Here is a 17,376-nt window from a genome sequence, read left to right as displayed (position 1 = left end):
TGAAAAGTTTTCATGCTGTGGTTTATTCTACAGGGCATTTTAAAATGTACAGTGAAACCTACTGATTAAATGACGAAACATCGGCAGCAGTCAAGTCAAGAATAAAAGCAAACTTAACGTTAAGATTGTCTTGATCACAAGAGTACACAGGCTGAATGACCTCGGTCCTAATACAGTGTCGCTGAGCTACTCACGTCGGACAGCACTGCTACATTCGACGAGGTTTATCTTAAAACATGCAACAACTGCCTGCTCTAAATCACTAAAACGAGCAAAAAACAAAAAAGTGCACAAGAGATCGCACAAAATTTCAAGCATCGCAGGTTGGCAGTTTCTGTTAAAACAATCACAATGAAATGGCACGGTCAAATATGATCACACATAATATAACGGATTCAACGTTGGCTACAGTGAACATGCTGCTGCTCTGGCAATAAGTCAGAGAAAGCAAATACTGGCTTGGACTATTTAAAGGTCTAATCGAAGTAGTAGTTCTGAATGAAGATGCTGTTCATGCCTTTGAAAACAGGAACATCATTGTAAATAAGAGCTTTCTCCTCGTCGCTCGGTGTGGGAAAGCGGTGCTGGCTTTTCATAGCTGCAACGAGGAGGAAAAAATAAAATATTAAAATAAATGACATCATCCAATCCAGAAGGATGTGCTTCAGGTAAAAGCAAAACAGCGACCATCCAAGACTTGGACCTTGTACCCAGTTTAAAGTTTTAACTTTTGTAATCTTACTAATAAGTATAGGAGTGTATTAAATTCGTGTGTGGTGCTGTTTTAAGACACATTACCACATTCACTCATCCATTAATCCACCTATCTTTAGTAAATATTTATTGCGGTGAGGATCATGGTGGCTTAAAATGCTCACTGAACAGAACCAACCATCACAGGCAAAAATATTAACTGTAGGACTGGTCAGGTCATGGTGACAAAGAGATCCTTTACTCTGAATTGCTCAGCTGCCCTCGTCATCTGTTTACTGAAGAAGGAAATGAAAGATAGAACAGTGGTCCTTGAGGTACAGTTATCCTCAAAAGGAACAAGACAGACCCTGTGGGGTGCAGGAATACTGACAAGACTAAATTTCTTGCATATTTCTCTTTTCACTGTAAAGTTCTTATGTATAAAAGACATTTCAAGAAATGTCAGGAAACCAAATGCAACGAACCTTCAGAGACGAAGAAGCTGGCCGTGTAGAAGGAGGCTCTTACGGCTGAGACGGAGTGGATCATGCCTGGCTTGTCTATCCATTCGAATGGACTTTTCTCGGGGTGCCACTGAACGGCATAGAACGGGTATCGGTAAGCTGCAATAAAATTAGCACTGGTTAAACAGGGAGAGTGGGCATCGATCGCAAGGACGTCGTTTCCATTTTGGAACAAACAGATGCGTTAAGATACAAGCAAACAGTTATTCACTGCTTCAGACAATTACATATGGCATTCCATCACACATGATTCCTGCTTTATTTGGCTTTGAGATGCATAAAAGGAAAAATCTTTCTGATTTGGGCAACACAGACTGGATAGCCAGTGCAGGGGATACAATCACAAGCATTAGTTAACATTGCTCGGCTGAGACAAATGGTAACAGGTTATTCAGTTAAAAATTTACTTATGAGCACATTTTAGATTAATCATTTGCCTCTCTGTACAAGATCCTAACTGTATAATAACATGGTCTTCATGTCACATTAAACAATAAATATTCAACAATAGTTCAGAGATTCAAGAACATTACTTTGCTCTGCTTACATCACTGATCGGTGGGTTCGCGTAAACATTTTTACAAAGTGATCTTGAGGTCATTTCTTTCTATGAATCAGCATGTTTGGTTCATGTTTCACTATTTGCAGGATTTGTATTTGTAGTTTTCATACAAATCCTTTGCCGCCTTGCTACTGGCTTTTAGATGAGCGTCACAGCAATGCTCACACTCCTTTTACAATCAAGAATTTCTGATACTGTTAAAACTTTATATGGTCGGCTGTTATTGGTTGCTGATAAGGGACTGATTAATCAAGTCACATTATGCGTTTTAACACCACTGAACTCTGCTCACAACCAAAAAATACATTTTATGCTTTGATTTTCCTGCAACAAATAATAGGGAAGGATAAAGAGGCCAATAAAAGTTTACTCAAGGCCACTAATTGAACAACAAAGTTGTAAATATTTATTCCTTAAATCTCTGTATTTAGTATTTTTCTGCTATATTTTGTTAAATTGTGTAATATTTTGGTATATATTTGTACTCTAATTTGGGTTTTTTAGTATTTTTGTTATATTCCTTCCTATTTTAATCAGGATTGATTAAGTCAGTAAGTATCTATCTCTCCATCTATCCAAAATGCTGTACCAATTTAAACAGGTTAATTCTGCTTCACACAATTGTGATCAATTTTAATTTTCTAAGTTGGTTCTCAACTGACTAATGCCCTGTTACTAGATTCCATCAGGCATTCTCACCTTCCATGGTAGAAATGAACTCCTTCCTGCCATCTGTATTTGTGGTCAAGATTTTGTAGAATCGCTTGAGTTTGGCGTTGCGGGTGAAATTCTGTTGGCGTAAAGCGCATTTCGAGCGTCAGAGATCAACTGTCCATGTTACAAGCTTGATTGTTTATAGAAATACAATCTCAAGGTTACCTGTACAGACATGCTCCAGCTGTGGAAGTTGGATGTGATGTTCTCAGAAGAAAGTGATTGAAGGAGGTCTTTAGGGAAGCTTTTGAACAGCCTGCTATTCTGTGCTCCTGTTCAATAATGGAGTACAAAAAGGTACATTAACATATTTACATTCTGCAAAATGTCTAAATAAATTTGGTTCAAGTATACACCTAGAATGAAAAAGTGATGGATTTGAATGAAATTTCTGTACAATGAAAGGTGAGTAATTCTTTGAATTATATGTTAATCACTTGTTTGGAAAAAATACCTGTCATGTATACACTGATCAGGCATAACATTATGAGCACTGAGAGGTGGTGAATAAGACTGATTATCTCCTCATCATGGCACCTGTTAGTGGGTGGGATATATTAAGCAGCAAGTGAACAAAATTGATGTTAGAAGCAGGGAAAATGGGCAAGTGTATGGATTTGAGCGAGTTTGATGAAGGGCCAAATTGAGATGGTTAGACGACTGGATCAGAGTATCTCCAAAACTGCAGCTCTTGTGGGGTGTTCCCGGTCTGCAGTGGTCAGTATCTATCAAAAGTGGTCCAAGGAAGGAACAGTGGTGAACCGGCAACAGGGTCACGGGCAGCCAAGGCTTATTGATGGACGTGAGGAGTGAAGTCTGGCCCGTGTGATCCGATCCAACAGACGAGCTACTGTTGCTCATATTGCTGAAGAAGTTAATGCTGGTTCTGATAGAAAGGTGTCAGAATACACAGTGTAGGACGGGCCAGAGCTGTTTTGGCAGCAAAAGGGGGACCAACATAACATTAGGCAGGTGGTTATAATGTTATGCCTGATCGGTGTACATTTTGTGTTTATTTTATGTATTTTTATGGAGCTAAATGTGAAAATAATTCTGTTGTTGGACTGTTTCAGGTTTAAAGCAGAATGAACAACATTTGGAGAATTTTTTCTGAGTCTGAAATTATTGAAGACGAATTCAATTTTACATTACATATAGCTGAGTATAATTTAGTATGAAGAGCTGTGACATAAGAGCGCTAACCCGGAGCAAAGACTAGCGGCAGGGCCACGGCTTTAGTGTTGGTTAACGTCAGCAGATTCTTGTTGCTGGTCAGGACGGTTAGCTGCTGGAAGCCTTGACAGGTTCCCCATATTGGAAAATAATCAGAGGCATCATTGGCCTAATAAGAACACAAACAAAAGAAAGGGAAGATTGACATTTACATCAACGTAGCATATCTATCACTACATGATGGTATTCCTGGTTCAACGCGGGAAGACCTCAAGTTAAATTTGACAAACTAATCACTAGATCTCAACCTAGCAAGCTAGCTTAGTAAAGAATTGCCTCCTAGTTTTAATTGCACAATATAATTGTTAGCCTAGTTTTACCTAGCTTGTCTAGGGAGTGTTGAGTATAATTTTAACTCATGATCTTGATTTATCAGCTTTTTAGACTACCGTGTTAGTTTGCTAGCACACTTGGCCTTCAGCTTTAAATAATGAATACAGTAGTTTGCCTAGCTTGCTAATGAACTTTGGAAAACCAGTAAATTCTGATACTAATGAAACATTAAAACCCCTTATCCAGCATCTAGATAGAAGATCAGTTACCTTAGCTCATGTAAGTATTGGTTGCTGGCAAGATTAGCTAATATTGCTAAACTACATATTGTGCAATTATAACCAGCAGCCTAATTTACTAAAATTTACTAAAATGTACTGAGGTTTGCGATTAGCTTATCAAATTTTTTCTTAAGCTCTATCCTTGATGTGTCGTTTCTTATGATGTACCGGACCTTGATTGCTAGTTCATAGAAAATCTTGGCCACTCTACTAAACTGGGACTTCTGAATATCCACATCTCCTCCTGGCAGCAACAACCTATAATTATAAAGAAGACGACAAAAATGTTTTCTGCTTCTCATTGAATACAAAATACTGCCTGGGAGCCATATGGAAATCTACTGAAGTAAATACATACCCATTTATTGAGTAGAAAAGTTTGCTATAGTCCTCTTCGGTCTCATTTATCCTAAGCAAAGAACATGAGAAAACAAAAGCAAAAAGCTAATCAGATCCAATATATCGGTCATGTCAAACATTCTGAACACTGATGTTTCAGCCTACCTTATAGGTACAACCCTGGCACCAGCTGACTCCAAATACTTCACATAGGAAGCAGCAATATAGGAGGATCCTTTTGCATGATGGTCACCTTCCAAGTTTTCTTGGGCTAAAACACCTAAGAAATAAGTGAAAAGATTAGATAGCAGTGTGGTCTGGGGACATTTTCTCCAGGATTGTAATGCAGGTTCTTTCAGTTTGTTTTTTGCCCCATCGGAGCTGAAATACTGCTCAATTCAGTTAAAGTTTGGTGATTCACTTGGCCAGTCTAAAACCTTCCACTGTTGTCTACAACCTAGTTTTCAACCCCGTAAGCCCCCTTCGATTACTATATTGTGATACCTTATCCCCTGCCCTGTGGATGTTGTTAGTGGTGTCACAGACTAGTTTGAGTTTTTCCTTCATAGCTCCCACAATGTTTCTGTGATAATCTGGTTGTTTTCCTTGGCTGACCTTGTTAGTTCGCCAATGGTTTCTTTCCTTCTTTTTCCAGAACATTCCACAATATTATACTGGCTATGCCCAATGTTTGGGACAATTTATCTTGGTGCCCAATCAAACAGTTTTCTATGCTTCAGCTTTAGACAGCTCTCAAACCAAGAAAACACATTCACAACTATAAAATGTTTAATCAATCAATCTACAGGGAACACCAGGGCAATAAGAAACACAGATGTAGGTTGAAACAAAATGCAAATATCATGAAATGAAAGCTGAAATTCTGATCCATAGTCTCATTCAGAGTTGGATCACAAAGGGTGGGATATATATAGCAATGAACAGTCAGTTCTTGAATTGTTGAAAATTGGCAAGTGCATGGATCTGAGTGACTTTGACACGGGTCAAATTGTGATCGCTAGATGACCAGTCAGTGTACATCAGTGGGCACGTGAACATCAGAACTGAACCATGGGCTGGTCTGATGAATTTCTTTTACATCATGTGGACATCTGAGTGCATGTGTGCGAATTCATTTTATACTTAATGAAATATAGCTCAATATATTTTAAACACTGTTTTTTTTGTTTATTCTTTGGTGTGTCATGAGAAACTAAAAATACAATTTGTTTTTTTTCCTCCCAGTTTAATTTCAAAATGGTTTAAAGAACACACCGACTCTGGTTTTTGCTTTTAATTTAGTTTAATTTTACATCATTCAAATTAGTACATTCATAGAAAGGACACTGGAATTTGAGATGCATGGAAACAATCTCCCTTCAAAAAACTACATCTGTATTTCAGAAAGTCTTTAAGAATATAGTGTTAAATACACCGATCAGGCATAACATTATGAGCACTGAGAGGTGAAGTAAATAACACCGATCATCTCATCATGGCACCTGTTAGTGGGTGGGCTATATTAGGCAGCAAATGAACATTTTGTCCTCAAAGTTGATGTGTTAGAAGCAGGAAAAATGGGCAAGCGTAAGGATTTGAGTGAGTTTGATGAAGGGCTTTGATGAGTTTGTGATGGCTAGATGACTGGATCAGAGCATCGCCAAAACTGCAGCTCTTGTGGGGTGTTCCCGGTCTGCAGTGGTCAGTATCTATCAAAAGTGGTCTACCGAAAATACAGCGGTGAACCGGTGACAGGGTCATGGACGGCCAAAGCTCATTGATGCACGTGGGGAGTGAAGGCTGGCCCGTGTGATCCGATCCAACAGACGAGCTACTGTTGTTCAGATTGCTAAAGAAATTAATGCTGGTTCTGATAGAAAGGTGTCAGAATACACAGTGCATAGCAGGTCAGGGCTGTTCTGGCAGCAAAAGGGGGACCAACACAATATTAGGCAGGTGGTCATAATGTTATGCCTGGTCAGTGTACTCCTGATATCAATGTATTGGATTATTTTAGTGTCTAAACGATATACATAGTACATAATGTTTATAGAGAACCTGCAAGAACTAGGGTTTGATGTCTCCATCTGGGAGCACAACTGGCAAGATATTATATTAATACTGTATATTAGTTAATAACATTTTATATTTTTTGTATTGTTTTTGGTCATGGTTTGAAAAAGGAAATATTTGCTCATCATTACTAGAAACAAACACACATCCTACACTCACAAATGTGTAACAATACTGCTTTAATGCAATTTTATTCTAGACTCCAAAAACAAATCACAAAATACCTTTAAGAAGCTCTGGAACCTTCCTACAGTTTACTACAATTGTTCTAAAAAAATAAATCGGCTCAGACGATTCCCGAGTATCGTTTGGCGTTAGTGATTCACTGAATCGGTTCTTTCGAGCAAATCTATTTTTAAACCAATTTATGAGAGCTTTAAGTCGTTTGATTCTACAATTAGTGTGACATTCGTTTAAAAAAATAATAATAAATAAGCTTATTTAAAAAAATATATATTTTTACTTAATTATTTGCACAATTGCTCCAGTTGTAGCACAAGATGTTTTGGCCTCATTTCTTTATACTCACAAATAAAACCCATATTGCTTTATTGCAATTTTATTCTATCCTTCACACAAAATCATCACAAAATAACATTAAGAGACTCTTGAACATCCCCACAGTTTACTACAATTGTCCTAAAAATAAATAATCAGCTCAGACGATTATTCCCGAACATTCCCGAGTATCGATTGGCGTTACTGATTCACTGAATCGGTTCTTTGAAGCAAACCAATTCAAGAGAAAATAAATACGGAAAATGAAAAATATATATATTTAATACATTTGTATATTTATATATTTTTAAAAATATATTTTGCTCAATTCGTAACACAATTTATCTATTATATTCATATGTAAAATAAAAGAAAAAATGTTTTAGCCTCTTTTCCATCCTGCTTGGGAATCGATTCACCTGACCACAGTAGAAAGAATGATTCAAAAAGAACCGGTTCGTTTGTGAATTGCCCATCACTGCTATTATCAGCATAATGCATAGCAATATAACAACCATAACACACAAACACACACTGAACAAACGGCGACTTACCAATCACAGGTCTGTAATTTAAATAAACGCCGCATGATGCTGGCGCTGGACATACGCACGCCCACGCGGCTAGCACCACACAAACCACGGCCGGACGACACATCCACTTCCCCAGGAGGAAGAATCCTGAAGAATAATTCAAATTGTAATAATAAATGTGAAATAAATAAATTGTAACCGAAGGTTGCTTTTCCAATGGCAGTGTCCGAAATGCACTGGCGTCCCAGTATAAGGCGTGCGCACTGGACACGCGCGAGATGCTGTGCGCCAAGGGTTGCCAGATTTTGACTCAATGGTTTATCCAGAAGCAAAACCTCACACACACCATTATAAAGCCTCATGTGCGTGATTAGAGGGTGGGATATATGGAGTGGAATCACTAAATGGATTGGACAGCTCGTTTACCCCGTGCCATGGCCGCGCAATCAGTTTCTCCATCAGTGCCAAATATGTAATGAATTGCCTGAATTATCTGACAGAGTAAAGGTTTCCAACCATGTCCATGTTTTCCTAGCTCTAACACACCTCAGTCAACTAATCAGTTAATTAACAGCTCTGTCTGAGTTGCACTGGATGTGTTGTGAGCAGTGAAAACACTATGATATGCAGGACAAGTGGCACTCCAGGATCTGGGGGAGGAAACTAAAGTGATAGCAATTGAATAGTATATCAGTTCTGTGAGAAAAATAGATAGATTGTTTGGCAGTGGGGAAAATAATTGTTCTTTGTCCATGAGGATAGATTTGGTCTGAATATTGGGGGTTGAAGTGTGAATGAAATAACAAATGCGCTTCTAGTGGACTGGTCAAAGATTCCCATAAGCACTCTCCTAAACCTTGTGGAAAGCCTTCCCAGAAGAGTTAAAGCTGTTATAGCTGGGCCAACTCCATATTAAATTCATGTGCATGTAAAGGCAGACATCCCAGTTTTGGAATGCCTCACAGTCTCCACTCTAATTCATCCCAAAAGTGTTCTATCGGGTTGCGCAGGCCAGTCAAGTTCCTCCACACCAAACTCTCTCATCCATGTCTTTATGGACCTTGCTTTGTGCACTGGTGTGTTCCCAGTCATGTTGGAACAGGAATGGGGTCATCCCCAAAACTGTTCCCAAAAATTTGAAGCATGAAATTGTCCAAAATATGTTGGTATGCTGTCCCAAAACTTTTGGCATTATAGTGTATGTAGAGTGTCATAAGCTAGAATACACCATATTTATATTAATGTTGTTAGCTAGAATACACCAAATAATACATGTTTTATTTTTCCACTTTTGCTCTCTGACCAGCAATGCATCATAGTCTGCTGATTAATCTCTCTACCTCTTCAATCTTCTACCTCTCTACCTGTGATCATCTCTCCCAGTCACACTGCACTAATTGCTGTGTTGGAAATAGTTTGGAGTAACCAACTTGTGCAACAGAGGGGGACGTTTAAAATTTTTATACCCAAATCTACAATTTAAAAACCTTATTAAATAAATTAATTATATGTATGTTTAGTTGATTATGGTATAAATATGGGGTGGGGGGTGTTTTAATTGCTAGTTCTTATTTAAGGGGGCGGGGACAATGTCCAACCAACTCCCATCGGTCACTTGTTTGTTATTTGCCTATTATCTCGCAGCACTCTTCTCTGCTATGTTATGCTCCGTTATTGTGATGGATCGCCTATCACCAAATCAATTACATCAGTCCAACCTTTTTTCCTCCCACCACAGAACACGCATCTCTGAACAAGCCAGGGGTGTGAACTTTCCCAATCTGGCAACAATCACACTAAAGATGCTCGTGCATAAGCCTGAGGTCAGGTGAACAAGGTGAATGCGCTCGATTAAAGACGATAAATAATCAGTTTAATTTGTTAAACGCGTCAAAAGTGCTTTATTAAGCACAGGTGGTATTTAATCCTACATCTTACACGAGTTCAGGTCAAAGACGCGGCTATGGCACCTGTTGTTGGAGTTCAGGTTTGTGGCGTTATTTATTTATTTATTTAGAATTTTTATTGTATTTTTGATAGAACATACGTTTGAAAGGAAGCAGCTTTTGCACATTACAAAGAATGTGTGAATAAAATCAAAGCAAAAAAGGCTGCATTTGGCCACCATAATAAACAATGTACAATAATTATCCCATACTTATGTTTTCAAACATTTTATTAAAGAAAAGTATCTAATTAAATCAGTTAGCCGACTATATCCAATTTGCACAATCACGCGGACATCTCGCGGGTTTTGAATGCGCCTAAATTGCATTCTGGGTACTATATCTGGGTATACGCGAATTGCATTCTGGGTACTGTCGCTTAAAAATGGCGGACGACGTAGAACAGGTTTGTATTTTTTTTTTTTTTTTTTGCTTTTAGTCTGCGGTCGCTTATAAGTTCAAATGTAGATCCTTTGCCAGTTCTGAATGTTTGTTTATTTCTCTTTGGTAATACTTTTTCTCCACACTAAAATAATCAGCGAAAATGGTGACTAATTCATATTAGCTAGCGTAAATGGATTGCAGAGCCGACATTGTTCTTTTCCCACCCATATTCTGACAAGTCCCGCCCTCTTGTTTAGGATTGGCTAGTGCTTTCTTGGCGCGTTGCGTTTGGATTTGTTGCTACGGAACACACGCCTAGATTGACAGCTTTATCAGCGTATCATAGCAAAGGAGGGGTGGGGTTTATTGGAATACGGGTGGGAGAAAAAATTTTGTAGCTATGTTGTTGGCTACATGCTTCATTCTGCCATGCCGATGGTTATTTATGGCTGAATTATTTTAGGTTAATAAAGTTGAGACTAATGTTACGTTTCTGATACAAAGATAATTATCTTCTGTTAAAATTACGGTCATACACTTCATAAGGTATGGATTTGGTTGAAATGTTGTGTAGGGCAATTAAGTGCAAAAGTTTTTACACTCTTAATACCAAATAGCAGTGAATTTCAGCAAGGTCCTTGGATTTCACAGATATTCCCTCATTATCCCAAACAGTCCATGTGAAGATATTATTAAAAACTTTTTTGCACTATTAATGACCCAAATATTGTCTAATAACATGTTAGCACACACTTCCCATTTATAACCGCCCCAATTTCTTCCATACTCCCTGAGCAACTTTTAATCTTCATCTTCCACCCAATTCTTACTGACTTCTCTGATCTAATTAGTGACCACTCTGTCGGTTATCCTTTATATAGCTGTCTGGATCTGGAGCCTGAGAGTGCCATCACATACACTGATCAGGCATAACATTATGAGCACTGACCAGTGAAGTGAGTAACGCTGATTATCTCCTCACCTGTTAGTGGGTGGGATATATTAGGCAGCAAGTGAACGTAAGGATTTGGCTAGACGACTGGATCAGAGCATCTCTAAAACTGCAGCTCTTGTGGGGTGTTCCCGGTCTGCAGTGGTCAGTATCTATCAAAAGTGGTCCAAGGAAGGAACGGTGGTGAACCAGAGACAGTGTCATGGGCCAAGGATCACTGATGGCACGTGGGGAGTGAAGGCTGGCCTGTGTGCTCCGAGCCAACAGACGAGCTACCGTTGCTCAAATTGCTGAAGTTAATGCTGGTTCTGATTGAAAGGTGTCAGAATACATAGTGAGAGTTCAGGGCTGTTTTGGCAGCAAAAGGGGGAACAACACAATATTAGGCAGGTGGTCATAATGTTATTCCTGGTTGGTGTATATTAGTACATTTACCGATTCTGAATGGGACCGAAATTGATCATTTTAGTTTTTGTCTTCTTTTTGGCAAAAAAAAAAAAAACCCCAAAATGAAACAGTTGAGGTACAGGCAAGTACACTTAGATGTACACTTTATGAAGTGTGTACAGAAATCATAAACATAACCTGAGCACAGAGACATTGGTAAATAAATGAATTGGTAACTGTATATACACTACTTTAAAACACAAAGCTTACAAGGAAGTGTCTTTTTGTTGCTTTTACATTGGGCCATTTTTTTTTTAAAACATAATTTTCCCCCCCTGTTTTCTCAACTCCTGTTTCAGCAACCGACCACGAACACGGTGGAGGAACCTCTGGATCTCATTCGGTTGAGTTTGGATGAGCGAATTTATGTGAAGATGCGGAACGACCGGGAGCTTCGTGGAAGACTTCATGTAAGATGGAGAAAGTGTTTCATCAGTGTGTGATTTGTGTTCAATTATCCGTTTTTTGCCACTGACTGGGGAGATATTTTGCGAATGACGAGTGTCTATTATTGTGAGACGGTATATTTATAAAAAAAAAAAAAAAAAAAGCATCGATTATCTTTTAAACAAATTTTAAAAAAATCTTGCTGGAGAAAGCAATCACATAATTAGGCTTACTAGACAAAAGTTTTATTGAATACCAAAGTGCTGCCTTAACGGAGGATTGTAACACCCCCCCCCCAAAAAAAAATTGCAATTTTGTGAGGAAATTAATAACGGCTTAAATAAGAAAATACAACTCAATAAGTCTCTGAAAAACACAGACAAATGTTTCACACTTATGTTCAATCTAATACTAAGCACTGGTTGTGAGATTTTACATGTATAATCTTGCGCTTTGTAAATCTGTTTTAGGCTTATGACCAGCATTTGAACATGATCCTTGGGGATGTGGAGGAGACGGTGACGACAGTGGAGATCGACGAGGAGACATATGAAGAAATTTACAAGGTAAGTCTGTTGTAATGAGCATTCAGTGATGTAGGGTGTGTGTTTTCTGTTACACATCCATAAACAAGGACCAGTGCAGCAGTTTCGGTGTGAAATACGACTTAAAAAAGGGCAAATACATACAGTAATAGTGAAAGTGACTGCATCGTAATTTTTCAGCTCATCCATGCGTTCATTTTGATGTTAAGCAAACTTTTTATATATAAATTAAGCAGACCCCAATAGTATTGTCTGTGAAGTGACCCAGCTCCCAGCTTACCAATAGTATTAGTTAAACAGAGCTCCACTGCTAATTTCTCAGTCAATTTAGTTACATAATCAGTGTCGCTGTTTTCTACACAAAAACCGTAAGCTTCTTAAGGAAGAATGAGAATGTTATCACATGTAATATGCCATATGCAATCGGTCAACAAAGAGCTTGCACATACCTTGAACACTGTTAGTTCCCCGTCATAGGCATAACTTACACTTCAGATGTGTGTCCACTGCTTTTTAAAGTATTTTAGAAAAGAAAATCAGTTTTCGGTGGGGGCGTTGTCCAAATGAAAGTTTCACATCACTAATATCATATTTTATATATTATGCTACCACAATATAGATTTTATTTTGATCAAAGACTTTTTTTTTTTACTGGAAATTTAAACAAGATACATATACATACATGGAGTAATTATTATTATTATTATTATTATTATTATTATTATTGTTTTGTTTTTTTGTTTTTTCCCCCACCCATTTCCCTCCACCCACCCACAAGAAAACAGCCGGTCAGCAGAAAAAGCAATAAGAGGAAATGAAGAAATAAAATAATAAATAAATAATAGACTATTAAAGAATAAAAAAAAACAAACAGGTATTAGAAAAAGAGACTGAAAAAGAAATTTCATTACAGATCCAATTTATCTGCATCTGTATTTTCAAAGTGGCTTGTAAATGGTTGCCAGACAATAGATTTTCATTTATTTATTTTTTTTTACACAGCAGTTAGTTCTTGTCCTCTATTCTGATTAGAGGTAGTGTTCCAAGACTGCTGATATTTAGTTTAACAGCACTAGAACATTTTTCCTGTTTATTACTCTGCTTGTGTGTGTTTATTACTACACTAACTATCCAGCAATAGTTTGTTACTTTGGCCTATTTACAAAAGGCCTGTTTATCCTGTCTTAAAGGTCCAGGACATTTTTGAACCATCAGGAAAGATGTCATCTTTAAACAGGTTTTAAAAGAAATTGTTGGAGAAGGCAATCCCATAATTAGGCTTACTAGACAAATGTTTTATTTAATACCAAAGTGCTGCCTTAACAGAGCTCTTACATGCTAAATATTTACATGGTCCCTTGTGGTCAGTGTACTACATCTTTGAGAAACAAGTAGTGTCCAGCAGTGCTAGATGGAGCAATAACTGCTTTGTAATGTCCTTAGCTGTGGCATTTTAAGAACTATTTTAGCTGATAAGGCAAAAATAAACGTTTGTTCATGTTATAAGAAGTCAGCTACTCCTATATGAATGGTTTATAATGTCTATTGTATAAAGGCTACATAACACAATTATGCTGATATTTCTTATGAATATATTTCATAACCCAGTTATGCTTTCATTCGAGCATTTTGGTTTGCCGGAACATCCCTGAAATTTCACTGAGATACAAATTCTATACTTCTCTCTCCCGTATCCATAGACCTTTTGTTTGCTGCCCTTGTAGCTTGATTATTGCAGACAAAATATAGAAGCACATGTTCAGTAATCATTAGTCATGAACATACATACTTATTGAAAAATAGTTCCATCTAAAATGAACCCCTCCTGATTTCGTAAATGCATCTCCTCTGTCATGCAAGTTCAGCTGTTTAATTTCTCTCCTCATGTTTCTGTAGTCGACGAAGAGGAACATTCCCATGCTGTTTGTCCGTGGAGATGGAGTCGTGCTAGTCGCTCCGCCGCTGAGAGTCGGCTAAGCTCTGAATTAAAGACACATTTTGGACTGTACATTATGAACGTTAGCTGGTTTTTGTTTAACCACAGATTTGTAAAGTTTTTGTATCTTTTAAGTTCGAAAAAATGTCAAGTTAATATCTGCATTGCAGATATTGCGTTGTTAGGTTGTGTGTTTCAGTTAGCCACTTGAAGCTAGTATGGATCTTCCTCCATATGTGCTTTGTATTCAAAATAAAACATTGACTTTCAATAATAGTTTCTGATGTAGTGATTTACTACAGTTTGCAGACCTATATGCTTTAATAAAAAGTACTGATTGTAACTGTCTTTTTTTTGGTAAGAAATACACTGATCAGCCATAACATTATGACTACTGAAAGGTGATGTGAATAACACTAATTCTCATGATCTCCTCATCATGGCACCTGTTAGTGGGTGGGATATATTAGGCATAAAGTGAACATTTTGTCCTCAAAGCTGATGTGTTAGAAGCAGGAAAAATGGGCAAGAGTAAGGATTTGAGCGAGTTTGATGAAGGGCCAAATTGTGATGGCTAGACGACTGGATCAGAGCATCTCCAGCTCTTGTGGGGTGTTCCCGGTCTGCAGTGGTCAGTATCTATCAAAAGTGGTCCAAGGAAGGAACGGTGGTGAACTGGTGACAGGGTCATGGGCGGCCAAGGCTCATTGATGCACGTGGGCTGGCCCGTGTGATCCGATTCAGACTGTTGCTCAAATTGCTGAAGAAGTTAATGCTGGTTCTGATAGAAAGGTGTAAGAATACACAGTGCGTGACGGGTCAGGGCTGTTCTGGCAGAAAAAGATGGACCAACACAATAGTAGGCAAGTAGTCATAATGTTAAGCCTGGTCGGTGTATAAAAGCTTTACATGTTGTGCAGTAGTGGCCAGAAGGTGGCGCCATGTCCACATCTATTTTCAGTTCCCTTCCGCATTAAGGATCATTCCTGTACCTTGAATCTCTTTGCTGATGTTTTTGCTAATACTGGTTCCAGATGGCTTGTGTCCTGCGTGTTTATTCCTGCTCTACTATATTAAATTGTTTGTTAATTAGCTAATGAGTGAAAAACACATAACTGTACTGAAAAAACCCCCCATACATTTCTACCAGTCCTTTTCCTGGAAATCTACCTTAGAAGCCAGTACATCCTGTGCCTGCTTAATTAAGGTGTGTCAGAATGAAGTAGACTTTTTGTGTAAAGGGAAGGGGGGGGGCAATAACAACTACACATAGTCTTTGATAGACAAAAATGTTAGCATATTCCTTTAAGAAAGAAACTTGTGCTCATTTCCCATCACAGATCCTTTTGTGACAGTGATGGTGTAGTTTATTTAAATGAGTGTCCTTTTGGTTTTCCCACAGCCTATATATACACATCTGGCTCTATTCTGCTTTTAACTAGATATAGATGAGATTTGGGAAGGGGGGGGGAGATGGATGTGAGTTTAAGCTCGAGAGGAAGCACAAAATCTATAAATAGCATTCCTGAGTTTTAAGAAAGGAAAGAAGTCCCAGAAATGAGATGTTTTGTAGTGATTGAATAAATGGAAAATGCAGTGTCACTTTGCTGCCATGGTTCTTGCTTGGAGACTTGGAACTCTGTCTGTGGGTGTTGGCTGTGAGGTGTGTCGGTGCACAATAACACTCCCTGAGAAAAGAGAAAGTGAAATAACCAAGAGGGTCATGAATTCCAGCTAGTTTATGTCAATGTGAAAAAAGTGACTGACTTTGTTTGCTAGTTATCTAGAACTTCTTGAATAAGTTCATGATATGTTGGATGTGGAAAAGATCATCAACATCATCTGTTGCATCCTATCCAGTTCCATGTATTTATGAAAACGATCTAATCAGCCCAGAAACTAGTTACAGCTAGAGACTTTAGCTCAGACTTTAGACTTTTACTTAGATTTTATTTACCCTTTCTACTCTGATGTGAGAATTGACAACATGACTCAGTTAAAAACACACACACAAGTTGAAACATGTCAAATGGATGGGTTCATTCTCCTCACATCAAATTCAAACCTTCTCAACTTTGTCTACTCTTCTCTAGACCATAACCAGACGGACATGCTTTTTTGTTATAAGTTATAAACTAATGACTAATAATTAAGCATTAAAGGAAACTGTTTGTTAGTTGCTTAGATGTCCAAGGAGGGAATATTATGGAACTAAACTGTCCTAAACCATCATTAATACCTAAATCCATATTCTTTATTCTGTTGTTGTTTGTCTTGAGAACTTGGGTGGGTTTGAAAACAAAAGGTTGGCATGTACTAAGTTAACACATCTAGATGGGAATCGTATCAAGAAATGAAAAGCGGATCTCTCATCTTATGTTTATCTAAAACATTTACTTAAAACAACAGGATTTGCCATCTTATACAGTATATTGCATTCTTATGCAATATCTGTCTATCTACACCGATCAGCCATAATATTATGCGCTGATGATCTCCTCATCATGGCACCTGTTAGTGGGTGGGATATATTAGGCAGCAAGTGAACATTCTGTCCTCAAAGTTGATGTGTTAGAAGCAGGAAAAATGGGCAAGCGTAAGGATTTGAGTGAGTTTGACAAGGGACAAATTGTGATGGCTAGACGACTGGATCAGAGCATCTCCAAAACTGCAGCTCTTGTGGGGTGTTCCCGGTCTGCAGTGGTCAGAATACACAGTGCATCACAGTTTGTTGCATATGGGGCTGCATAGCCGCAGACCAGTCAGAGTGCTCATGCTGACCTCTGTGCACCTCTGAAAGCGCCAACAATGGGCATGTGAGCATCAGAACTGGACCAAGGAGCAATGGAAGAAGGTGGCCTGGTCTGATGAATTATGTACTACATCACGTGAATGGCAGTGTGTGTCGCTTTCCTGCACCAGGATACACTATGTGAAGAAGGCAAGCCGGCAGAGGCAGTGTCATGCTTTGGGCAATGTTCTGCTGGGAAACCTTGGGGCCTGCCGTCCATGTGGATGTTACTTTGACACGTCCCACCTACCTAAGCATTGTTGCA

General features: G+C 38.4%; 2 protein-coding genes across 2 annotated transcripts; one reads left to right on the top strand and one right to left on the bottom strand.

The window, feature by feature from the left end:
• zgc:171566 lies at positions 1-8,027 on the bottom strand. The gene is made up of 9 exons (XM_058372997.1): positions 7,745-8,027; positions 4,785-4,899; positions 4,639-4,689; positions 4,454-4,538; positions 3,697-3,835; positions 2,659-2,765; positions 2,479-2,569; positions 1,179-1,316; positions 1-598 (listed from the first exon to the last, which is right to left on the bottom strand). Exons 1-9 carry the CDS (start codon positions 7,845-7,847, stop codon positions 477-479), a joined length of 951 nt encoding a protein of 316 aa, XP_058228980.1. The 5' UTR covers positions 7,848-8,027; the 3' UTR covers positions 1-476.
• Positions 8,028-9,999: 1,972 nt separating this feature from the next.
• On the top strand, positions 10,000-14,594 carry lsm3 (LSM3 homolog, U6 small nuclear RNA and mRNA degradation associated). The gene is made up of 4 exons (XM_058373962.1): positions 10,000-10,075; positions 11,752-11,862; positions 12,310-12,405; positions 14,281-14,594. The coding sequence occupies exons 1-4, from the start codon at positions 10,055-10,057 to the stop codon at positions 14,359-14,361; spliced, it is 309 nt and encodes a 102-aa protein (XP_058229945.1). The 5' UTR covers positions 10,000-10,054; the 3' UTR covers positions 14,362-14,594.
• The last annotated feature ends 2,782 nt before the right edge of the window (positions 14,595-17,376 follow it).

Source organism: Hemibagrus wyckioides, linkage group LG21 (genome assembly GCF_019097595.1).
Source record: "Hemibagrus wyckioides isolate EC202008001 linkage group LG21, SWU_Hwy_1.0, whole genome shotgun sequence".
Taxonomy (NCBI): domain Eukaryota; kingdom Metazoa; phylum Chordata; class Actinopteri; order Siluriformes; family Bagridae; genus Hemibagrus; species Hemibagrus wyckioides.
This window is presented reverse-complemented; position numbering and strand designations above follow the sequence as displayed.

Excerpts from the sequence above, each read along its gene's own strand:
- lsm3 (XM_058373962.1), top strand. The coding sequence starts at position 10,055 with ATGGCGGACGACGTAGAACAG. Across the intron at positions 11,863-12,309 it reads AGCTTCGTGGAAGACTTCAT|GCTTATGACCAGCATTTGAA; the intron begins GTAAGATGGAGA and ends AATCTGTTTTAG. Across the intron at positions 12,406-14,280 it reads CATATGAAGAAATTTACAAG|TCGACGAAGAGGAACATTCC; the intron begins GTAAGTCTGTTG and ends ATGTTTCTGTAG.
- zgc:171566 (XM_058372997.1), bottom strand. The coding sequence starts at position 7,847 with ATGTGTCGTCCGGCCGTGGTTTGTGTGGTGCTAGCCGCGTGGGCGTGC. Across the intron at positions 2,570-2,658 it reads GCTGGAGCATGTCTGTACAG|AATTTCACCCGCAACGCCAA; the intron begins GTAACCTTGAGA and ends TTACGCCAACAG. Across the intron at positions 1,317-2,478 it reads GTTCATTTCTACCATGGAAG|CTTACCGATACCCGTTCTAT; the intron begins GTGAGAATGCCT and ends ATTTTATTGCAG.